The 22,748-nt window shown below is 56.4% G+C and overlaps 9 protein-coding genes across 9 annotated transcripts; 5 read left to right on the top strand and 4 right to left on the bottom strand.

Annotated features, from left to right (window-relative positions):
* The first annotated feature begins 118 nt into the window (after nt 1-118).
* On the top strand, nt 119-1,613 carry J3D65DRAFT_611348 (membrane associated DnaJ chaperone-like protein). The gene is made up of 4 exons (XM_066798897.1): nt 119-244; nt 293-540; nt 587-866; nt 916-1,613. Exons 1-4 carry the CDS (start codon nt 185-187, stop codon nt 1,408-1,410), a joined length of 1,083 nt encoding a protein of 360 aa, XP_066660191.1. The 5' UTR covers nt 119-184; the 3' UTR covers nt 1,411-1,613.
* Nucleotides 1,614-1,668: 55 nt separating this feature from the next.
* Nucleotides 1,669-2,644, bottom strand: J3D65DRAFT_611347 (uncharacterized protein). Its single transcript, XM_066798896.1, has one exon. It carries the CDS (start codon nt 2,410-2,412, stop codon nt 1,714-1,716), a length of 699 nt encoding a protein of 232 aa, XP_066660190.1. The 5' UTR covers nt 2,413-2,644; the 3' UTR covers nt 1,669-1,713.
* A 2,180-nt stretch (nt 2,645-4,824) lies between these two features.
* Nucleotides 4,825-6,805, bottom strand: J3D65DRAFT_44826 (uncharacterized protein). The gene has a single exon (XM_066796317.1). It carries the CDS (start codon nt 6,550-6,552, stop codon nt 5,161-5,163), a length of 1,392 nt encoding a protein of 463 aa, XP_066660189.1. The 5' UTR covers nt 6,553-6,805; the 3' UTR covers nt 4,825-5,160.
* Nucleotide 6,806: 1 nt separating this feature from the next.
* J3D65DRAFT_44827 (uncharacterized protein) lies at nt 6,807-7,947 on the top strand. The gene has a single exon (XM_066796318.1). The coding sequence runs from the start codon at nt 6,865-6,867 to the stop codon at nt 7,639-7,641; it is 777 nt and encodes a 258-aa protein (XP_066660188.1). The 5' UTR covers nt 6,807-6,864; the 3' UTR covers nt 7,642-7,947.
* Nucleotides 7,948-9,474: 1,527 nt separating this feature from the next.
* On the bottom strand, nt 9,475-10,746 carry J3D65DRAFT_545723 (mitochondrial distribution and morphology protein 12; the record flags this gene model as incomplete). The annotated part of the gene is made up of 2 exons (XM_066796783.1): nt 9,475-10,608; nt 10,666-10,746. The coding sequence occupies 2 exons, from the start codon at nt 10,744-10,746 to the stop codon at nt 9,475-9,477; spliced, it is 1,215 nt and encodes a 404-aa protein (XP_066660187.1).
* Nucleotides 10,747-11,434: 688 nt separating this feature from the next.
* On the top strand, nt 11,435-12,423 carry J3D65DRAFT_44898 (uncharacterized protein). The gene is made up of 2 exons (XM_066796326.1): nt 11,435-11,813; nt 11,980-12,423. The coding sequence occupies exons 1-2, from the start codon at nt 11,565-11,567 to the stop codon at nt 12,256-12,258; spliced, it is 528 nt and encodes a 175-aa protein (XP_066660186.1). The 5' UTR covers nt 11,435-11,564; the 3' UTR covers nt 12,259-12,423.
* A 928-nt stretch (nt 12,424-13,351) lies between these two features.
* J3D65DRAFT_44834 (uncharacterized protein) lies at nt 13,352-14,704 on the top strand. Its single transcript, XM_066796319.1, has 2 exons — nt 13,352-13,896; nt 14,105-14,704. Exons 1-2 carry the CDS (start codon nt 13,631-13,633, stop codon nt 14,541-14,543), a joined length of 705 nt encoding a protein of 234 aa, XP_066660185.1. The 5' UTR covers nt 13,352-13,630; the 3' UTR covers nt 14,544-14,704.
* A 4,202-nt stretch (nt 14,705-18,906) lies between these two features.
* J3D65DRAFT_582589 (catalase-like domain-containing protein) lies at nt 18,907-21,527 on the top strand. The gene is made up of 2 exons (XM_066797720.1): nt 18,907-19,360; nt 19,412-21,527. The coding sequence occupies exons 1-2, from the start codon at nt 19,124-19,126 to the stop codon at nt 21,404-21,406; spliced, it is 2,232 nt and encodes a 743-aa protein (XP_066660184.1). The 5' UTR covers nt 18,907-19,123; the 3' UTR covers nt 21,407-21,527.
* A 273-nt stretch (nt 21,528-21,800) lies between these two features.
* Nucleotides 21,801-22,711, bottom strand: J3D65DRAFT_544770 (FRG1-like family protein; the record flags this gene model as incomplete). The annotated part of the gene is made up of 2 exons (XM_066796733.1): nt 21,801-22,257; nt 22,320-22,711. 2 exons carry the CDS (start codon nt 22,709-22,711, stop codon nt 21,801-21,803), a joined length of 849 nt encoding a protein of 282 aa, XP_066660183.1.
* Nucleotides 22,712-22,748: the final 37 nt, after the last annotated feature.

Genomic DNA, 22,748 nt, shown 5'->3' with positions numbered 1-22,748 from the left:
TGCCTGGGCGGTGTGAGCGGAGGTCTGACGGCGGCCCTGGGCCCCCGGCGTATTTCCGCTGGCCCTAGCTGCATTCCCGTCCCGGTCAAGGGTCCAATCCAATCCCAAGGCGATTGAGGTCCACGTCTACCGGCGCCACAACATTTGAGCACCGCCTTGGAGCTGCTCATTGTTTCGTGTCGCCATGGCCAACTGGAGCGAGTCCCAGCTCCTGTCTTATGTCGCCTGGGCTTTTCTGCCCAAGGTAATCGCTTTGTTCTGCTGTCAAGAATTCAACTAACTCTTGTGATAGGTGGTCAATTGGATTCAGAGCTTCCTCTACGCCCTCTTCATTCGCGCCGGAGATCCGAAACCACAGCCCGGATCGCCCAGATGGATCAGACATCGCAAGATAATCCACAGCGGCGTCATTGTCGCCTACATGCTCTATAGCATCTACGAGTCGGACTGGGAGCTTCAAAGAGCGTCGGACTTCTACCAGGCTCTTGGCGTCCCTGTCGATGCGAGCGAGAGAATCATACAATCCAGATTTCGGAGGCTGTGAGTTGTCACCGACCGCCCTGAGAGGCAGAGCTGACCCACTCAGGACTGTCCTGCACCATCCCGACAAAGTCACGTCCGAAAAGGCTCGCCCGGCGGCCGAGGCCTACTACGTCTACCTCAAGCTCGCCCGAGACACGTTGGTCGATCCTGCGAAGCGCTTTGCGTACGATCGATTCGGCCCCGACATACTCGAGTGGAAGCAGTGTGTCACCATACGCGACTTTATATTCCATGGCGCGCAGCGCGCTGTTGCTCCCTACGTTGCTGGAGGCGCAATCATGGTCCTCCTGGGCATGCTTGGATATCTGCAGTGGGGCCGCTACGTGCGTATTGTTCTTGAAATTCCACAAGGGAGATACTAATGCGACACAGTGGAGATATCTCGCGACCGCAGCAATGATTGTGTTCGAAGCCTACACCATCACACGTCCCGAATTCCCTTTGATGATTTCAAAAGTTATCAATCCATTGTTCGCCATGTTCAAACTCCACCCACCGTTACTCCCATTCCAGCTCCGGACGATTGCGCGCCGGTTTATTATTTCATTGTTCATTGCCATGACGCAAATTGCGCCTGTCTTCTCGGATCCTGGGCGCGAGGCACAAGACACTCAAAAGGCGCAGCAGCAGCAGCTCGATCGCCTCAGCCAGATCACCGCCCTCGCTGATCGAGATGCGCAAGCATTGCTGACCCTGGAGACCATGCCATTTACGAGCGAAGATGGCAAGGTCGACTTGAGAGGAAAGGTGAAAGACTGGCTTGTCCAGAACAGTATCAGGAGTGACCGGGTGGTGAGAGATGCTATGGGCAATGCCTTGCGGAGACGACGGGAGGGTGCTCCGGCTGGAGCGAGGGGCACGACTTAGGTGAGGAAGATGAACGAAATGTCAATCATGCTTAGGACATCTACAGTCCCCGGGGCCTTTCTTTGCCTTCACAGTGGATGTCAGAAACGAAACCATCAGCATCGCGGCTCGGTCCAATTACCCGCCATTCAGTGTCACAGCCGCATCCTTCGAGCAGTATCTGGGGCTCGTTGGGTTGAACCAACCTGCATCGCATTTATGACATGATGATCTTTGCATTGCTTCCAAAACGTTTCCTAAATTTATCCCAAATTTTCTGCTTGTCTCCGGGCTTCCGGGTGAGATTCACTGATCTCCTTAGCGCTAGCTTATTTCGCTCCTAGCAAGATCCGCCTCGAGGTCTTTTATCATCCAAGGAAAGTCTTTCCTCCAAGAACGACGACGCCAAAAAACCTCTCGCATGCTTTGCGGTGCGTTCCCGGTGAGTAGTTCAACGTCATTGGTCTTCATGGCCATCTCTCCCAACCTGCAAGCTCGGCCAAAAGAGATCATGTCGGGGATAGTGAAAATACCACAGTACGAAGATCCAGGCAGGTCTCTTTGTCGTGGGATACCGAATTTGTCCAGGAAATCGGCCATTTGGTCATCCGTGACCTTTCCGTATCGTATTGCGCCTCTTTCAAGGCCTTCCAGGTCTTCCAGCATGTCCAAGACATCTCGAATGCTCAACAGCTCGGGCCCTGTCAGATGATATATGCGCTGCCGATGAATCTCAGGATCTTTCAGGATGACGGCGGCGCACGCCGCGCTATCTTCTCGGCAGACGAATCCAACCTGACCGTCGCCGATATTGCATATGCATATTTTCATCTGCAGAACTCGCGGGCCTGAGGCGTCACTGATAGTCTCGGAATACTGCGAGTCGCGCAAGATCGTCCAGTGTAGCGCTTCGTTTTGGAGCCTGTGTTCTATGGCCTTTGACTCTTGGGCGACAGATGCCGAGGGGAAGTCTTGGTCTGCGCCTATGACGGAAATCAAGACGAGGTGTTCGATATTCGCCATGATGGCTGCCGACACTGCGGCATGCTGTTGCTCAACTCTGGATCCGCCAATTTCGGGGATGAGCAGGAGAGTTTGGCCACCGGCAAAGGCAAGAGCCAATTCTTCTTCCGGGGCATCGGCGCTGCAGTGACGCACGACACAACCCTGGGCAGCGAAGACGTCCAGATATGCGGGAGACTTGTCTGCCACGAGGACGAGGGAAGAAGGTTGAGCGTGTTGAATGAGTTTCTCGATTATGAGCCGTCCATATTCGCCGCTTGCGCCAGTAATGACGATCCTGTTGCGGCAAGGCAGATCCGGTGGCATGTCATTGGTCGTGATGATTCGAGAGAATGGGTTGAGCGCCAGCAGTCTGTTCTTGTAGAAAGTTCCTGGAGGAAAGAGAAGGTCACTGGCATGACGGTTGTCGGATGTCGCAACAAAAAAGCCGGAATCGCCCAAGCCAGAGGATATATGGAAAGCAGGGCTTGGTGTTCAAATGCGATTTCACGACTAGACCCGCTGACATTACAACCCTTTACACTGGCCAATGCGGCGAGTTCGCAAACTCGGGTCCCCACGTATTCGGGTCCAAAGCTGCTTATAGATACCCTAAAGACGGGAAGTACAGCGGCGCTCCGATCTCACGACATGCTTATTGGCTGGCCGCCGTAACTACAGTACGAGCGACTCAAATCACACCGCCCAACTCGCTCAAGCAAAACAAGCTTATGCTTGAACCCCTCTGTAAGGCGGCGCACGCGGATCCCTTTAGTCTCCGGATTCAGGAACGAATTTACCTTGGTTCAAATTACGGCGGCGGCGGCGGGCAGATGGAGAAACGCCAAAGGAGTCACGGAACGACGCGATACCCAGAATACTGTCTTGACGGCCGATCTTCCTTTTCTTTCCACGGCGCAGCCAGCAGTACGAAACACGCCACGTGCGTGGCAAGAGCCGTTGTCCGTCGCAGCCAACGCAACGCAACGGGTTGGATCCTTCTCAAACACTTCATAGCAATACTCGAGTCCTCTGGCAGCCGTTGCAAGTGCACATACGAAAACGACTACGACTACGACTACGACTACGACGAAAAGGGCTGCTCTTCCAGTCCTACCTATTTCCGCGTCTGGCCACGCAACCGCCGGCCGGGGTCGTTAGTCTCTACTGATGATTTGCCTGTAACCCGAAACCAGGAGTAGACATGTAGGCATGGATAAAGCCAACAAGCAGGTAGGGGAAGGGGACACCGCACCAAGAGCACCCGGTTAGGTTGCAAAACAGCGTCCTCGAATCCCTCCTATCCTCCTGCCGACTAGAGTTTAGCTCAGCTCCCTTGCCGCGGTCTGCGGCTCGGGCCTCGAAGCGAGCTGCTCTCGACCAATTACCTCCGATGCAATGGACATCTACCAGGTACAAGTCCTTCCTCTGCCGGCCGGCTGGCATTATTCATTCCCGGATGCTTTTCTGGGTCGGTTCCGAAGCATCAGAGCCCCTCCCCACCCCGTGATCCTGGCCCGGTCCCAGTCGTGGATAGCCGGCTTTTTCGTGTTGTAGTGGTACTTGAGCAATAAAGGCAGCACATACTCCCCACTCATCCGCTCTTACGAATCCTCGCGGTAGTATCCCAGCCATCACTATCACCACCACCACCACCACCACCACCACTTGCACTATTCCCATTACAGCGGGGCGGGTCGCCCTGCCGCCGCGCCGCGCCTCTGCCCTCCCTCACGCCACACGTCTTCCTCGATTGATGCTCGGTATCGCATCGCCAGGGTCAGCCCGCCGCTGTACCGGCCCACGACAAACGATATGGAACATCCGGCGCGGGGGAAATGGGGAGATCTAGAGAAATAGGTCAAAGATGCGAGCGTGAGACGTGGAATTCCCATGATGTCCGGTTAAGGTAGTCTGGGGCACTATTTTATCCCTGCTCCCATCGCCAGGGGTCTGTGGGGGAAGCTTCGTTGGGCCGATACGACGGCGTCGTGAGATTGGTTGGCTCGCCTTTCCGGTGTGGTGCGCGCTGTGTGGAATGAATAGTTGTCCGCGACCTTTTAATGAGAGTTCTGATGTTTCTCTATTGGCTTCCATGATTCGAAACTCTTTCGTGTCCTTGATGTCTTTCTGTCCACATAGCTGGAGTTGTTTGAATACTTCCAAACCATCTCCTCAATCGACCTGATTTTCATCGCCTCCTTTCGAATCACCGTGTCCTCAGAAACTCCAAGGCCCTACCATCTCATCGCATCAAGCCTGAGAGTTCAGCCCTCGGATCCCACCATCGGTATTCCCGTCGTTGTCGCCGCAACCGGACTGTGCGACAAGCCTTCCTCGATTCCCCTGTCTAGCAGACATCAACCCCTTCAACATCGCGTCGCAGCATTCAACCATGTCGAATAATGTGGTTTAGTTGTCGTCGATCGAGAGTCCTCGTCCACTCCTGAAGTCATTCCACGATGTCCCACTGCGTTCGAAACATGCGAGAAGGAAGTCCGGTTCAAGACAAGACTGAAGGGCAATCATAATTGGGTTCTGAAGTTGCGAGTTCTCTTGACTGAGGACATGTATGAGCTTGGAAAGAAAATAGAAGGTTGACGAAACTTTTCCGAAGCCTCTGGGATATCTCGAACGACCAAGCGCAAGTGCTCGGCTGCCCCCAATCCCCACTAGCCTTGTGATGGGAGGGACTCTTGTCTGTTCTCCGAGTTGTGTGTCCGACAGAATAGCTGAAGATGTCATCTCGACTGTGCAGTATGCACACAGCTACTCGTACTTGATCAGCTTGGGGGCAGGATTTCCGCCATCCTCATCCTCGTCCTTGTCGCGCTTGCGTTTCGACTGGAGGGACTGCGCGAATTCGCCCAAGAAGTTTCTCGTGATACGATTCTTTTCTTCTTCGCTGGAGATGCCGGACAAGCGAGCCTCCATTATGCCTCGAAATGCAGACGCGACGAAGTCCTGATCATCGGCCATGGGCTTCCGTGGTAGCGGGTGCTGCAGTTGCTTCTCATACTTCTGCATCTGCAACTGCCCGAGCTTCCTGTGCATCTCTTCGGCCACTTTGACTCTCTTCCGGGAAGTCTCACAAGAGAACTTTTCCTTGTGGTGGCCCTTGCACTCGTTGCATTGAGGAGCGACACAGGGACCCTTGTGAACTTGTCCACATTTGAGGCAGGGAGGCTTGCCTTGGTGAGCCTCAAGCCACCGTCCAGCCTCGAGAGTTCTGGTGAATTTCTTGAGTGCCTTCATTGTACGGCAAGGAGGTGGATGAATTGCCCGGCAGTGGTTGTTCGGGCAGGGTGGGCAACCATTGTTCACCCATTTGTTTTTGCCTTTGTCCATGGCTGACTTGAATTTCCGCCATGCATTCATCCTGACATCCACAGGCAAACGCTCATCGCAAATGTCGACATCCGGCAAGTCTGGTGTGATGACAGCCTCGGGTTGGGTTGCATCATCTTCATCAAGATCAAGTTTCTTCTCAGACAAGGTAGTGTCCGAAGTGCTGCGGGTGAGCGTAGCCGGACTGACATGGTCAGATTCGATTGAGCGGACTGGCTGTGGATAAGGCTCTGCATAAGGCAGAGTCTCATGCTGGCCATAAGGCTTTGTCTCTGACTCCATCCTTGGGTAGTTCTGCCGGTAGTAGGCACCGACGCGACCAGTTTGTTCACGGGCAGCGTAAGGAAGGCCCGAGTATTGCGAGGTGTACGGCTGAGTGTTTCGCGAAGTCCTTGTTCCCTCGGTAAAGTACTCTGACGAAGAGGGGAACTCGGGCGGATAAGCCCGGCGACCGTAAATACGTGAGGGGTGAATGTATGGCTCGCCATTCAGCTGAGGCAGCACAGGAGCTGGGGACGTGGCTTTCGGCGCCATTGTGCGAGGCTTCTGTTGATAGATCGGCTGCTCACGGTAGTATTCGTGAGAATTCGTCGACCGGTACTGCGACCGCTCTTGTTGGGTGTCATGATGGCCATGAATGAGATTTGGGTACAATAAACGTTCTTGCTGGATTTCTCCGTGGCCATGAATGAGCATTGGGTATAATGGGAGCTCCTGCTGCGGACGCATATGCAGGTGGTTTTGCGACCAAAATCCCGGCGATTGAGAAGGAGCGGAGCGCGCATCATCGGGAGGCTTCATTGGACGAGACATGCTCTGCTTGGCTCGGAGGTCAGCATTGAATTGGAAACAAAATCTGTACTGAAGCCGCTCACGGGTGACTTTGTATGTTGTGGCAGTTGGCTGGGAAATGACTGGATTGAGATTTGGATGAAAAGAGTGAGGTGTGAGGTGGGACAAAGGCGACAGCAAGTCGGGGTGCCAGGTTGTGCGCGAGCACTTGCCTTGAGATGGCGGCCTACCCTGTTTGTCGTGAGTGGAAGGCGCTGGGTGGACTTGTTCGACGTCCAACCTCAGGCTGTCTGAGATCCATTGAATGACTTGAAGTCCTACTGCGAACTGTTTATGTACTCACTCCTTCACCCACAACTAAAAGGCCTGAGTTTAGTCGAGAATCAATTCTCAGAGACATCTATGGCCCATGCTCTTCTATGGAAAGAGGTCGACCCAAACTCAGCGGTTTCCAGTCGCTTCTCTTTCATCTGCGTCTTCGATCCTCCGCGCGGTTCGGCAAAGGCCATGGCTGTCTGCGTTGACCACGCTCAGAGTCACATCGACGAAGAAGACGGAGCGTTTCTTGGTCTCGTTGAATCGAGCGCGACACTCGCCAGGATAGTTCTAACGAAAAGCACGTCGCCTCCTGGAAGCAACTCTACAAACACCGTGCAAAGCTATGACAACAGCAAAACAGGACGGAGGCAAGAATGTGATCAGGGCAGCGAGACAGAGAAGAGAGAGACGTATGGCTGGAGAGACAGGAAACATAAATTTTTGTGGTGGACTCACACAAAATGTCTTCCATCCTTCGCTCCCCGCCGTTTTCAGGTATCAACTCGTAAAATCCAAACCACGCCCTCTGCCACCACAAATCCTCGTCACGACCTCCTCCCGCAGCAGCTCCAATTTCCCAGAAAGGCAGACAGGCTTCCAGACAAAGATACTAGCGTAGAAGATGATCTTGACCTCGCTCATTCTGGCGCAGTGAGCAAAGACTCCACCATGGACATACACATTTACGACGACAAAGAAAGCGTGCTAAAAGGTCGACGTCGGCCCACAAGTTCGCCGTCGGGCCGGACAGCCATTCGGCCGGGCCAGAGCACCAGCCAGCCAGCCAGATGAAGACACCTTACGGCAGACATGCGCGGCAGCGGAAGCGGCAGTCAACGAAGCCGGACAGGGCAGGGCAGGGCAGGGCAGCGAGGGGAGGGCATTGGACGACTCCACCGGCCGTTTGATTTGCGGCCTGCGCTGTCCTGCGCTGTCATGCCCGTCATGTCGAGTGGCTGCTGCGACGTGCAGTAGCGCGCTGCACTGCGCTGCGATGCGCTGATCGACGTGATTGGCCGGGGAGTGGGGCGAGGGCTGGGGGTGGGGAGCGCGGGACATATTACTTGACAGCCGTGTTGGACATGGACATGATGTATGTACGTACACATGTATGTAATAAATGATGGCGTATCGTATGTGGCATGAGGAACGAGCGGGTGTCGGCCTAGGCAGTCTGCGATATTATCCGACGTCCATCCAAAGCATGTGTGTGGCTAGGTGGGCATGCGAGTAGGCGGCAGGTCGCTGATGCGGCGAGTGTGAGGCGCCGCTGGCTGGCAGAACGGACGAAATGGCGCCGACCTACAGGCCTGAATACCCGAGGTAGCTACAGTGCATGCACACACAAGGCCGACGGTGGGGGGGATGGATGAAGATCAGGATATGGCGCTTGATGAGATGTGATGGGTATTCCGTGCCAGACAGCCTGCCTGCCAGCCAGGCTGTACAAACAACTAGACCCCCGTGCTCCAGTGGTAGTCCATAAGGGGAATAACAAGGCACTGCGGCGGGCACCTTGCGCGTCTGGCTGCCAGCAAGCCGAGGTCGCAACAAAGATGAAGCCCACAAGGCAGGTCAGCCATCAAGGTGCCCACGTTACGCCGACGTCTGTCGCTATGCTATGCTCTACAGAGCAAAGCGCAAGCCGGCCGGCCGGCAGGGGGAGGACAAGGGAGGGCAGACAGGACAGACAGGGGCAGGGCACGGGAAACAGGCAGGGTGATCGGCCTGCAGGCGCCCTCTCCTCGACGCCAGTTGTTGAATACGCAAGACGGATGACGCCGCGACGGAGCGAAACGAGCCGAAGTGAGTTGGGGATTCCAAGGGTAGTCAGGGTGTTTTCTCGCGAGATGCCCTGCCACGTCTGCGCGTAGGGCTAGACAGCGGAAGGATCAGCTCGGGCCGGACGATACGACACAGGGAAGACGTCTCCTGACAACGGATACAGGGCTGCACCGCAGCTGTCAAGCAGGTCATGACAGTTTTTAATTTTTTTTTTCTCTCCCCTCCTGCGCGACGGAAGGTGGCTTGCGTGCTCCAAAGCTACGGCTTTGGTATCTGTCGTTGGAGTCCAACTCACGAGGCCCCGCTGGTGACGCGCCTTGGCCGCATTTCTCCTGGTCGCACAAGCATATGGAATCAACATTCCAGCGAGACTTTTTTTGCTCTCTTGCGCGTCGCCGATGCTGCGACGGGGATCCAATGGGCGCGTTGGAAGAAGGAGATTGGAGCAAGGACAAGAAGCCGTGCAAGTGGATTGAGTTGGCCTGCTGATCTCACCGCCATAGTGAAAGCAAGTCGACAAGTTGAAAACTGACGATAATCCTTATAGGGTCGCATTGGTGATACGTCGGCAGTGGCAGATTACCTGCGTCCTGCAGCACCGTTGACTGTGCTGCAAGCAACCCTCCATCGTCTGACTTCAACGGTCGTCCTCCCTGCATGGCGTGCGTGCGCCCGGCTCGTCCTTCCGACTTGACGGCGTTGCACGGCTGTGCGCCTCTCCCGCTGCTGCGCTTCGTTGCTCCCGTCTAGTATGCAGGTGACAGCTCACAAGTTGCACTGCAAATCTCCCTATCTCCTGACAGGAATGGGCACGGCAGCACAACACGCGGTCCTGAGACATCACACCAGAAAAGTCCAGAAGCTTGGGTAGACAAACTCGTCCTCGAATATCCGCCGCACCTGCTCCAGAATGAACTTTTCAACCTTGCCCACATTCTTGAGGACCTGCTTGCCGTGCTCTTTTTGGCCAATCTCGCTCTCGACCTTGATTTCCTCGAGCAGGCCGCCGGCCGCGGGCCGCCGATTGCCACTCACCGCCGTTTGACCATCGGCAAGCCTCCCGTCTCCGCCGTCGGATCCAATCAGCGCGTCGGCATCGTCGGGAGACAGGAAACAAAAGTGAGCACGCTTCTTGATGTAGGCTAGGATGGCAACACCGTCAAACGTCAGCCCCGTGACGGTCAGTTTGAGTGGGATTCCGACAAAGCTGGGCATGGGGTAGTCGAGATTGATCTCAGCCGTCAGGACCATTTTGATGTCGCCCGAGTAGCGGACGTGGGAGACAATCTGAATGTCCTCGGGGCTGGCTTCACGAATGGGCGGAGTCGAAGGCGACGAGTCGGAGAAGTCGTCGTCTGCAGTCTGCATTGCAGCATCGTGCTGGTGCTGGCTTTGGGGGCGAGAGTCGAGATCGGTGCTCGAGGGCGGTGTGTTGGAACTGATGGAGGCCGAGTGGTTGCGTGGTGGAGTTTGCGGGGGATCCGCATGATGGGATTGTTGATGGTGGTCGTGCCATCCGTTTTGAAACTGTGCGCCGGCAACGGCGGCAAAGGGAGTGGTGGTACCAGACAAGCCGGCGCCGAGAGGCAAGTGAAAGTAGCTTATGTTCGAAGTGCCACCGGGGATGGCGGGCGTGGGAGCTCTCGAGAGCGGATTCCCCGGGGGCTCGCCTAGCGCCAGCCCTGTCCGCGATGCCGAAGAAAGTCTGGGGTCTGCGTGCGGAGGCGGGCGTTGGTTTTTCTGCTCCGCCGCAAGCTCCCGCGGCCGATGGCGGCGGTCTCGCAGCGTCTTGGCTTCTTCATCTTCATCATCGTCGTCGCCGTGTTGGCTGTCGTTGTCTTGGTTGTCGTCATCATCGTCGTCGTAAAAGTCGGGCAGCGGGTCGCAGATGTCCTTGATCTCAATGTCTGGAGTGGCGCTGCCAAAGTCGAACGAGTGGACCTTGACGGAGCGAATGAAGCGTGGTAGGGTGACCTTGACGGTGAGCGTCAAGCGGCGGGCGGGCGGCTGCGAGTGACGGCGGGTACATACCTGCTGGAACTTGTCGTGGATGAATTGGCGGACCTTTTCTTCGCCGCCGGCGAGTTTTGACCAATTGACGTCAATGGACATGGCGATGTCGTTGATGGAGGAAGTCCAGAAGCGGCCTCGACAAGCTCAGTTTGGGCCGAGGCTTGGCGCTTCTTGACCGAAAGAGGCTTCAGTTCAATTCAGCGAGGAGACGACATGAGCTTGATGTCAGTGGCATCCGCTTTGGTGGAGCTGCATGATCGACGATTCAGCTAAGGTACATGTCGCCATGCCGCCATCCCATCGGCAGCACCTTGCGCAGCTCCGGACGACGCGCTTAGCTTTGCAATGCATGCATGCATGCATGCAGCACCGTTGGCTGCCCAACCTCGCGCGCCCTTTGCATCCCCTCGATTCCTCCACTTTTTTTTTTTTTTCTTTCTTTCTCTTGTTGCTTCTCACGAGAGCAAAATCTACATGCATTGTTCTTGTCCGCCTGCTGCCTTCTAACGTATCAACATGACTCTCTGCGCGGCTACATGACGTCCCACACAACAAACCATGTCCAGAGCTTGATTCGCGGGCTCTGCGCACGTCTCGCCGAAGCCGCCCGTCCTCCGTCATTTCTGCCTGAGATTTCCAAGACATGGAGGGGATAACAAAACGAGTACAATCGGGACATGACTGCATTCAAGCTCGCCAGCGCCGTGGTAGTTCTCCTTGCAGACCCAGTCCCGCTGCGAAACCCCACCTCCGCCCAGGCCCTCGTCGCCCTCAGAATGGGTACCAGTACAGCCCACCGGCGGGCAAGATGAGACATTATCAGAACGAAATGTTGAAAGAGAGGGAGAAAAAAGAAAGAGAGAGAAAAAAAAAAAATCTCCAGGACGGGATTGGTAGTGACGAGGAAAATTTCCAGAATGAAAAGAAACACAAAACCCCAGGCCTTCAAAACGCCAGCATCGTCATCATCCGAGACGGACTCCCATGCCCTTGAAACGCCTGCACTTTTTGTCTCCGTGACGCCGGTGATATGCTCGTGTCGTGCTGAATTGGGGGGGCCTGCGAGGCCGGTCGGCTGCCCTGTGATTGGGGGCAAGCCGGCAGAGGGGTGGAAAAAAGGAAGAACGGCCCGCGTTGTTGCTTTGGTGGTTGTATTATGGATTGTAGTGGGCAGGCTGCGCGGAAGAAAGTCAGGTGTGAGTCTCGACGAGGGTAGGGAGATTATGTAAATTGGAAGTGACGCACGCTCCGGTCATCCATCACAGCTGTCACACTTTTCGTCGTGTTTGACATGGGTTGTTTTCAAGACTCCGCAGGGGGCGCTCCGCGAAGTGGCGCAGGGGGCCTTTTCCACGACCTGGTGACCGCAGCCGTAGGTGTGTACGAATCGGGTGCACATGGTCGAGTACGATAAGGTGGGCGAGAGAGAGGGAGGGGAGGAGGGGGGGAGGGGAGGGGAGGAAGAAGGGACAGATGGATTGCGGGTGGAATGGCGTTGGACAAAGGGCGACGCGTGTCGAAAATTGCGAGCGGAAGCGGGAGAGGCGAGAGGCAGACGTCTTTTTTAAGGATTCAGAGGCAGCCCGACAGATTGGGAGAGAAGCTAGGTAGTTAATAAAATACCGTCGTAGGACGACTGTAGGTACAGACAGAGGCGTTGGGACAGGACAGTTACTGTGCCCGTCGTGAAGGCGCGGGAACCAGGCAAGGAACCATGGATTTGCTCGAAGCTGCAGGGAGCGGACAACCTCAGTTCACTCAGATGCCCATGCCCTGCCGTCGACTGGCTTGTCCGCTCCCACCACCGCACCGTCATCCACAGGACCGTACCGTACCGTACCGCACCGCACCGCACCGCACCGCAGCTCAGACGGACCGACGGCCACCGCCCCATTGTCATCCGCCAGTCAATCAAATAACAAACGCTTCCTGTCAAAGGCCATGTCTCCACGAGGCAGCCCGACTTCCGCGCCGTACGACGACGCAAGGACAGCCGGAGACGTCTCTCTCCCTCTCCCTTACAGCTGGCCCTGGTCGCCGCAGTCATCATTCCACGTCGTTTCTTTTTCCTTTTTCCTTTTTCCTTTTTTCATTTGTCGTTTCTCTTTGCTCTGGCCACCACCTGGCACATTCAAACGGCGAGACGACATGTCAATTGGGGCGTCCGTGGTCTGTGGGTGTTTGAGTTCCCCGCAGCCGTCAAGTTCAGGTTCAGGGGTCAAACATTCGCTAGGCCCAATCCGGCAAGACGCTCGCTCGACCTCCCCCCAAAGTCGTGGCCGCCGCTCTTCTCAAAACTCAACACCATCACACGACTGCCCGAACGACTACTGTGCCTTGCGCCATGTCCACCGTCTTGGCTCTCCTCCTGCCCTCGTCGCCGTCAAACTGACACAATCCCGCGTCGCAAGCCCTCCTCTCTAGCGCCGAAACAAGCCTCTTCCACACTGGCGCCATGTTTCGCCTCTGCAGCCCCGCGTCGTCCCCGACATATCTTCGTCACTTCTCTAGCGGCCGTTCCGAGCAAGAGCGGATGGCGCGCATAGCCCATGGGTCAACTCCACGGCCTTCCGCTGCTCCGGTGAGGCCCGCGCCTGCCGCGGCCGATCTGTAGCCTATCCATCCATAAATCGCGACTACCGCCAACTACCGCTATTTAAACTCGACCCTTCGCTGTTGCCATCGCCGACGTTGAACGGACTCGGTCGTCGTTGACTCACGTCGGGATCCCAGGGTCGCACAAATCCAAACTCCCTGAACCGGATTTCGCTGTTCCGTTGTCCAGTCGCCGTCGCCGAGCTGAGGTCAGATAGACGAATAGCTCCCACGTGTTGCTTCATTGGTCCAAACTGCAATACCTCTTGAACATAAAAACGCGAGCCGATCTGCCTTCTTTCTTGGCCATCTCATCCAGCTACTGCCATTGCAACTACAAACCCGCTCATCTCAACAATCAACCGGTGACACCTGTCCTCAACCCAAAATGGCCAACCATACCAACCCCGTCAACACCGAGGGCGAGGAGCAATTCGACATCATCTCCACGGCCACTGCAAGGGTCTCCATGGGTTTCCTGGTGCTTTGTCCCGAGACGTCCTCCAACTACCCGTACGCCCATCGGGCCGAGACGCTCTCCACCTTTCGCAAAGAAAACACCTCTTCCGAACACTTGGCCGCCATCATGGCAGATCTCAAGTTGAGGCCAACCTCAGAGTACATCCCAGCGGCTGAGACACCGGTCACCGCCAGGTCCGAAATCGTGATGGATGCCTCCGCCAAGGCACGCTCCCCTAGCGTCAGCAGCAACCGGTCGAGCAGCTCTTCTTCTACCGCTACCGCTGCACAGACGCCCAGATTTCTCAAGGTCTGTCCTGTGCACTACGGCCGGGGCGACGGTCCCGACGACTTTTCTCCTGCTTGAGTTGCATTGCGATCATGGCCGGTGAGGTTGGGCCAGGACATTGTATGCCACTTGGACCAGATCGGACTGGACGGTCTTTTTTTGCTTCTCCGCAACGGTTTCCGCGCCCCGAACTTGGTTCCATTCGACGAAAACAACGGACGACCGGGGAGACGGGCTTCGCAAGCACAAATCCATCGCCGACCACCGAGACGCCCATCTGACTCCCTGTCTGACCGTTTTCCCCCTGGCGCACCGTCGCCGTTGCACGGCTCCACATCTCTTATCTAACGCTCCTGCGCCTTCGCACTGGGTTTCAGATTCCGTCGAACCTTCCATGATCTTTTCTTTTTTCCATCATTGTTTGTTTTTCTGTCCCCTTTTTGCTTTTTCACCCTCCCCGCAACCGTACAGCGGCTCGCGCTGCGTGCGAACGGACCAACGGAAGATGATAACGTCTTCGACAACGAGGGTGATCGTACGGACCGCCGGATGAGCGGATGCGCTGGCTTGGGGAGGCGGAGGTGCGGGCCGTCGGCTCGCTGACGGGTGGCTTTGCTCACTCATACAACTACATGTTCGTCTCGTCTACGTACCTACCTGGCGTTGCCGTGTGGATGGTCGCTCTTTGCTTTTGCTCCCTTTACTCCTTTTCCTCTTTTGGTCCTGTATCCCTCGGTATTATCGGGTTTGGGCGTCGGTCAGGGGGACGCGGCATCGGGAATACGTGATGTGGATGGTGGCCATCTGAGCCTTTACAACTTGCGACTATGCTAGCAGACAAGCATTTGGCAATATATCTGCGTATCTCATTCTCATGTCGAAAATAGGTTGGGCTGTGAATACATCTACTTTTTCCAAGACTTCTTGTTCGCTCGGTCGATTGGCGCCCGTGCCTGATTACTTTGCCGTTCTCGTGCTCTGGTCTCGCCTTGTCTCATCTCGTTGGAAAGTTGAGCGAGTGATTGAACAGGATGCTGCCAGTCAAGTTGTACGCTATGCTGCTGAGCGACGGTGTGTAGCAGAGGATGAGAAAACAGTGTGCGCCGTATGTTCGCCTGGCTGTTTATACGCTCTTTTATTCATCTGCTCATGTGCTCCTGCTTCTCTCCTTTTTCCACCACTCACTCTTTCGTCTACCTACGCGCTTTTCATCTCGACTCTGCTCGTTGTCTGCTTGTCATGTCAGACTGATGGCCAGCTAGTGAGTAGCCGTACAACTCTTCAATCAACCAGACAAATCAATCCACCATTCGCACCACCATCCTCTCCGCCCGCCTCTTCCAAACCAAACCAAACCATCTCCAGCACTCCCAGCCAACGCAACAGCCACATCCACGCCCCCAGCAGGTAAGGGTACCCACGCTCGTTTCCCCTGCCACATTGCCCTTTCCAGACACTCGCGCCAACGCCCGCCTGCCCGCCTGCCCGCCTGCCCGCCTGCCCGCACACGCCTCCCACAAGCGAGCGAGCGAGCGAACCAGCGTCCCGCATTTAGCCGGTGGCTTTAGCCTGGCCAAGCCCGAGCCCGCCTCGACCAGGGAAGGGAAGGGGGGGGGGCAGCCGGGCATTGAGCTGTGCGTGACGTAGTGGAGCGGTGCGGGTGCTCGGCAGAGGGAGAGGGAGATAGGAACAGGTATGGCGGCCACGAGGCGTTGGGTGAAGAGGTGTCGAGTGTTTTGCATGGGTGGTGCATGATGGCTGGCTGAGCAGTGTTTGCAAGTATGTCAGGAGCGAGGCTTTGAGAAGGAGAATGTGCCGTCGAGGATGCGTGTGTGTTATCAAGGTAGGCACTTCGACACTGACATGTGGTCGTTCGGGTTGGCACTCTTTGTCGTCGTCGTTCTCATCGCGACCGTCCCTTTTTTGCAGTGCCCGCCTTATTACCTGACTGGCTCAGCAGGGGAATGAGCGCCCCATGATCCAGGGAAGCGAGGCGGTGGCAGGGAAAGTCGCGTTTGAGTCGCTGGCTCTCTGCCCTGCCTGCTCATCTTTTCTGCCTTACCGGCTGTCCCGCTCGTTCGCATGAGCAAGCAGACAAGCTCACCCATCTCGGCACGGGGCTTGTCTCGACTCGAGGAGAGGCGTAATTGCCGATCTGATCAGATGGCATTTGCTTCGACAACAGAAAATTGGCAGCCTCAACCACGATAAGAGATTCGTGGCCTGAAGTCTGAGGCACCAAGGCGTTTTCTCCCTACACGCGACGCATGCGACGCCTGTTAGCATGGTGGACGAGACGAGCAGCTTGGTGGTCGAAACTGTGAAACCCGTCTCATGCCTCGAGGACCCGGTTGAAACACTTATCTTCGCGTCGGATTGATGAGGGAAGCATCAATGTCCCTGATACTTTTTGGCAAAGAGTTATCAGATCAAACCACACCCACCAACGCCCTGCCAGCCTCAAGTCAGTCTGCCACCAAGTCATGACTTGTCTTACCTTTTAGTTGTGCGGGCAAGCGAGCAGGCGGGCCAGTGAGCGCCGCCAAATCCTGTTTCGCCGGGACACAGCCATCCAGCGCTCACGGAAAAAGTCAGGCGCTTGTTCTTCGCTCAACTGTCTTCGCGATTGACGCCACCGGAAGGCCGCTCCGAAACACTTGGATGTTTAAGTCGCGGAGCTCACTTGATTTTGCTCTGACGCTGAATGATCCATTTGCACTGAACAAGTCATGGCGTTTGCGATTGGAGAGGCTAATTTTCGAAATCGTTCGCGGCACTTGAACTCTTTTATTCCATGTGCCGACTTTGTATGACTAGCAAATTCGTCGCGATGCAGAAAAGACGCGCGTTTGCGATAGGCGGCGGCTCATGGGCAGAGCTGCATTGGCCTCGGACCCTGGGGAAAATCCCCACGACGCAAGGAGGATACTGGCAGACGTTCGGTTGACGGTGAGCCGAAGCCAGGAAGGGCTCTCGTGAAAGGCGCTTGCCGTTCATTGATTGATTGACTCCAGTGATTGAGTTTGAGGGAGCCGTTGCTCGACGCTGGGCATGTCTCCCTCCCTGCAAAAGGGCAGCATATTCACGCGTTGAAACGTCTTCTTTGCGTCATCTAGCTCAGGAACCGGCTGCAACCGACGTTGCAGGCAATATCCCATAGGGAAGGGCCCGTTGACCTGCTGACTTATCACCTGCTTCGATGCCATGCTCACCTTCGATGCACAAGGCTTGTTGGCGAAATGATAGCACATCCTGGACTGACTTTGAGCCGAACGCTTGATCTCTGGCCCTCAATTTGGCAACCTTCTCTTTTGGGCCTTCTGGAACGCGACAATGTTCAAAATTTTGTGGGGCAAGAAACACCGTGGAATCGATCATTCCTGATTGAGTAGGTAAGAATAGCGAAATGCCACATCCAAGGGGTGCGGTTGGAGGATCATCAACGCCGCTCGGAAGTAGAGTACTATACCCTGCTGCTCATCACGCGTTGACGGGAGATGCCTGACTCGGGTCCTGTTCGACTGGAGCCCCGCCGGGAAGAAAAAGACGAGAACCCAGCTTCGCCCGGCATGTTTTTTGTACTTACCTTGGACGGTCGCAATTTGCCAAAGCGAAGGCGGAAGCTCACATGGGTCTTCAGGTAGAGTAAGCGTAGCGAGAGGTTGATTGACTACCGACAGCAATGAAGGCATTTTGTTCCCTGCAACGTTGCGATGTTAGCATCGGCAGGCAGAGTCAGTCTCCTTCCCGTGACGGACTGCACTGCTCGAAGTCGATGTTTTTTTTTTGTTTTTGTTTTTTTTTTCCACGCATGCAGCGCACATGCAATCTCGCAGTCGCGCAGGCAGATCTGTCGATTCGATGTGGCTCGCATGGATGGTGGTCGCGGGGAAGACGCAACAGGGCAGAAGAAGCTTTGCGAACATGCGCCTCCTTCCATAAACGTCGCTGCCCTTTCATCTTGGGTCGAGGGATCCAAGAGTTAGTCTTTTGAAATGGCCTGGCGCCGCAACGACGTCGTGTTTTTGCGACATGTCGAAAAAGCGACCGAGAGGAAATGGAAGTCTCCGGAAGCAGCGTCGGCCGCTGCAATTGGCTCAGTTTCGGGTCGTGTGTGGTCTTCCCCGTGGTTTTGACTTCTTCCATTTGCTTTCGATGCCTTTCTGACAGTTTGGGCGCAACGAGGCTGACACGGGCCAAGGGGCCGTCCTTGTCCGTCCGCGACTACGCTTCCAGTGCTTGCGAGCGGGCGACGAGTTGAAGCCCAAAGGTCGAGGTGGAAATCGTGCACACGCCAGGAGGACGTATGGAGTCTGGACGGAGGACCTGCGTCTCTACCTCTCTCTTTCCCTCCACCTCTTCCCTCTTGGGCTGTCATGTGTGGCATGACTTTTTGGTTCCCACGGCATTGACATTGACAAGGATGTGGCGGCTGGTAAGGACGGCATCCAACAAGCGACAACGAGAGGGCGGGAGCTTGTCATTGGATGGGGTTGCCAGAAAGAGCAGGAGGCGGAGAGAGAGGACGGATAGCCGGCTTCTCGCACAGGGCTCGGAGGAGACTGTGGGCAGATGGATGATGGCATTAGTAAAGATGGCAGCAAGATGGTGAGATGCGAGAGGACTGGAGTCGAGACGCCAACTCTTTCTCAGCCAGCAGGGGGTGATCGGCGGGGTGCGTCATAGACGTTGGTTGTGGTCTGCCGTGGTGGTGGATGATGACGTTTGTGTTGTTCGATCAACTTCATGGGCAATTGGCCTTCTCCGATGAATGAATGCCATCATCGCCTGCAGCTGATTTAGCAATCGCCCCGCCTTCATTGGCTGATTGCCGCGCCCGCACCCACTTGGTCAACGGCTCCCCGTGCAGGACGCAAACGCGTCCAGGTGGCTTGCTATGACGAACTGCAACTTCTGGCCAGCCTGAATAATCCTCATCATTGCTCAATTCATACGTCACCGCGAAACCGCCCTTCTTTATATCCACATTCGCCAACATGCCTTGCACTCGACATCGCCAAGCCAAGCGCACTTTGAACTACCATCCACATTCCTCGCCATTCTCGCCATTGCCACCGCCTCCGTCCTTCTTGAGATACCCTTTTCGACTTTGATTTTCTTCTCCGCAACACAATGGCTTCCAACATTTTGACCTCCGGCCTCGCTAGAGCAACTGGCGGCGGCTGCCCCATGGGTTTCGGCTCCAAGAACGCAGACCTTGCCCGCTCCACCAAGGACTATCACGACCAGAGCAACCGCATCACCTCGGACTGGGGAGTCAAGGAAAACAACACCGATGACTGGCTCAAGGTCGCCACCGAGGACAAGACTGGCCCCCAGCTTCTCGAGGATGGCTTCGCAAGAGAAAAGGTACGCCGCCTGCGTCGACCGCCACTGGAACCTGGCTGACTCTTGTCATAGATTATGAAGTTTGACCATGAGAGGATTCCTGAACGGGTTGTGCACGCAAGAGGTGCCGCTGCTTTTGGAAAATTCAAGCTGTTCGAGAGCGCCGAAGACGTGACCTCCGCAGGTGTCTTGACCGACACCTCGCGGGAGACCGAAGTCTTTCTCAGATTCTCCACCGTCCTGGGCAGCAGAGGCAGCGCCGACACTGTCCGCGACGTGAGAGGATTCGCCCTCAAGTTCTACACCGAAGAGGGCAACTGGGACATCGTTGGCAACAACATCCCCGTCTTCTTCATCCAGGACGCCATCAAGTTCCCCGACGTCATCCACGCCGGCAAGCCCGAGCCGCACAACGAGGTCCCTCAGGCGCAGACCGCCCACAACAACTTTTGGGACTTTCAATTCCTGCACACCGAGGCCACTCACATGGCCATGTGGACGCAGTCTGACCGCGCCATTCCCCGCTCCTACCGCATGATGCAGGGCTTCGGTGTCAACACCTACACCCTGGTCAACAAGCAGGGCAAGAGGCACTTTGTCAAGTTCCACTTCACCCCCGAGCTCGGCGTTCACTCGTTCGTCTGGGACGAGGCCCTGAAGCTTGCAGGTCAGGACCCCGACTTCCACCGCAAGGACCTGTGGGAAGCCATCGAAGCCGGCCTCTACCCGAAGTGGAGGTTTGGCATCCAGACGATCCCCGAGGAAGACGAGCACAACTTCGAGTTTGATATTCTCGACGCCACCAAGGTCTGGCCCGAGGAGCTTGTCCCCATCAGGTACATTGGCGAGCTCGAGCTCAACCGCAACCCGGACGAGTACTTCACGCAGACGGAGCAGGTCGCCTTTTGCACGGCGCACGTGGTGCCGGGCATTGGGTTCTCAGACGACCCGCTGCTGCAAGGCCGCAACTTCTCCTACTTTGACACGCAGCTCTCGCGTCTGGGCGTCAATTGGCAAGAGCTGCCCATCAACCGGCCCATCTGCCCCGTGATGAACAACCACCGCGACGGCCAGGGCCGCCACACCATCACCAAGGGCACCGTCAACTACTGGCCCAACCGCTACAGCGCCGTGCCGCCGGCCAGCGAGGCCGAGGGCGCGTACATCGACTTCCCGGAGAAGGTGGTTGGCTTGAAGCAGCGCCTGCGCAGCAAGAAGTTCCAGGAGCACTTCAGCCAGGCGCAGCTCTTCTGGAACTCGCTGTCCGAGCCTGAGAAGGCCCACGTGATCGCGTCGTACTCGTTCGAATTGGACCATTGCGACGACCCCATCGTCTACGAGCGCATGTGCGAGCGCCTGGCCGAAATCGACCTGGGCCTCGCACAGCAAGTGGCCGAGGCTGTTGGTGGAGTCATCCCGCAGTCGACCAAGCGCGCCAACCACGGCAAGAAGAGCAAGGGTCTCTCGCAGCTCGACTTCATGCCCAAGGAGCCGACCATCAAGACCCGACGGGTCGCCATCATCATCGCCGACGGCTTCGACCCGGTTGCCTACGCAGGCATCAAGGCCGCGCTGCAGGCCGCCCAGGCCCTCCCCTTCACCATTGCGCCGCGCCGCACGCCCATCTTCGCCGCCGGCGAGGACCGCTCGTCTGGCAAGGGCGTCAAGCCCGACCACAACCTCGAGGGCATGCGCAGCACCATGTTCGACAGCATCTTCATCCCCGGCGGCGCCGACAGCATCTCAACGCTGCGCAAGAACGGCCGCGCACTTCACTGGGTCCGCGAGGCATTCGGCCACCTCAAGGCCATTGGTGCCGTTGGCGAAGCCGTCGCGTTCGTCCGTGACGCATGTGGCCTTCCTGGCCTCTCCCTCTCGTCTTCGGCCGACGTTGTCGACTCGTACGGCGTCGTCACGGCGGCTCAGACGCAACCCAGCTCGTTCAAGGAGGCGTTCCAGATGGCAAAGGGCGCAAAGGACTTTGTCGACGCTTACTTCTTTGCCATTTCGCAGCACAAGAACTTTGACCGCGAGTTGGATGGCTTGAGCTCGCAGGTTGCGTACTGAGGGGGTTGTTGTTGACGCTAGCACGGGCGGAAATGGGGTCTTTGTACGATATGCATGTCGGCGTCTTGATGGGATTATGGAGGGCATTGCTCTAGCGCTTTTAATCAGCAGTATACCATGCAGAATAAACTTCATTCAACATTGACAATGGTTCTTGTTTTTGATCATATGCTTGTGAGAACGTGGTGTGATCAGCCCACAATTTGGATCCCTTTGCTCTCCCCGATCTTTGACATCCGGAGGTCGTCACTGGTTCGGAGGCTTCATAAGAGTGGTTTGCTTTTCTCCCTGTCAGATCCTCATTCGCACCATGTGATGAGTCGACCACATCCGCTATGAGCCTTAGTGCTTTGGATCCCATATAGTTCCCTGGCTCCGCCCTCATTGGACAGGCCTATGCAAATTTGTCATGCTTGCTCTTCGCCTTGAGATCCAGCATACTCTCATGGAAGTTGCCCTCGCGCCTGGCCTTCTTCAACGCTCTGACCTCATCGTCATTCAGGCGACGGCCGGCCAGCTCCTCGAGCTCCTTGCGCGAAATCTTTTCCAGAGCCTTCTGCTCCTTCTTGACCTTCTGCCGCGGCTTGAAGCGCGCCTGCATGCGAATGCGGAGCGACGACGTGAAGTCGATTGTTTCGGCGTCGCCGCGAACTACGTCCGTGACTGCGGCGCTGGTCTTGGATTTGGCTGACGTGTTGGTGCTGGTGGTGGCGGAAACGAATGTGTCGCGCGGTGTTTGCAGCGCAAAGGTGCCTGGGTTGTCGGCAACGGGGATCAAAATGAAGGTTTCTTCGGGCGAAATTGCTTCGCGGTTCGCAGAGAGGACGCCATATTTGTCGCAGCCGAGGTATCTGGGCATTGTCAATACGCCGGGGGTTTTGAAGGTTGCATCTTCCTCGCTGCACGCACTTACTTGCCATGATGGCCCTTGAAGCTAAAGTTTTCCGTTCCGGGTGGCCGTGTTGCTACCCATACCTGGCGGACATCGTGAGGCTCGGCCGTCAGCGCGTCACCCTCAATCATGTTTTCCACGGCGCTCGCAAACACCTTGCCATTGGCGTCGCTGGCCAAGAAGGACGGCGCTTCGGTGGGCAGGACGACAGTGACGGGACCGGCAACGTCGCTGACGGCTTCAGCCGTCACCCACGAGTCGCCTTCTTCATTGTCGCTATTGTTGGCATGCGGTCTGGCCAGGGTCTTGGTGGAGGAGCCCTCGGTGGGGTCGTCGTCGTCGGCGGCGGCGGCGGTAGGGCGCTTGCGCTTCTTCTTCGGCTTGTCGCCCTTGAAGGTCAACGGTTTGACCATGGCGCGGGCAGGCGGGCAGATGGCGGGAGAGGGATGG

Source organism: Phyllosticta citribraziliensis, assembly GCF_038025025.1.
Source record: "Phyllosticta citribraziliensis strain CPC 17464 chromosome Unknown J3D65scaffold_1, whole genome shotgun sequence".
NCBI lineage: Eukaryota > Fungi > Ascomycota > Dothideomycetes > Botryosphaeriales > Phyllostictaceae > Phyllosticta > Phyllosticta citribraziliensis.
This window is presented reverse-complemented; position numbering and strand designations above follow the sequence as displayed.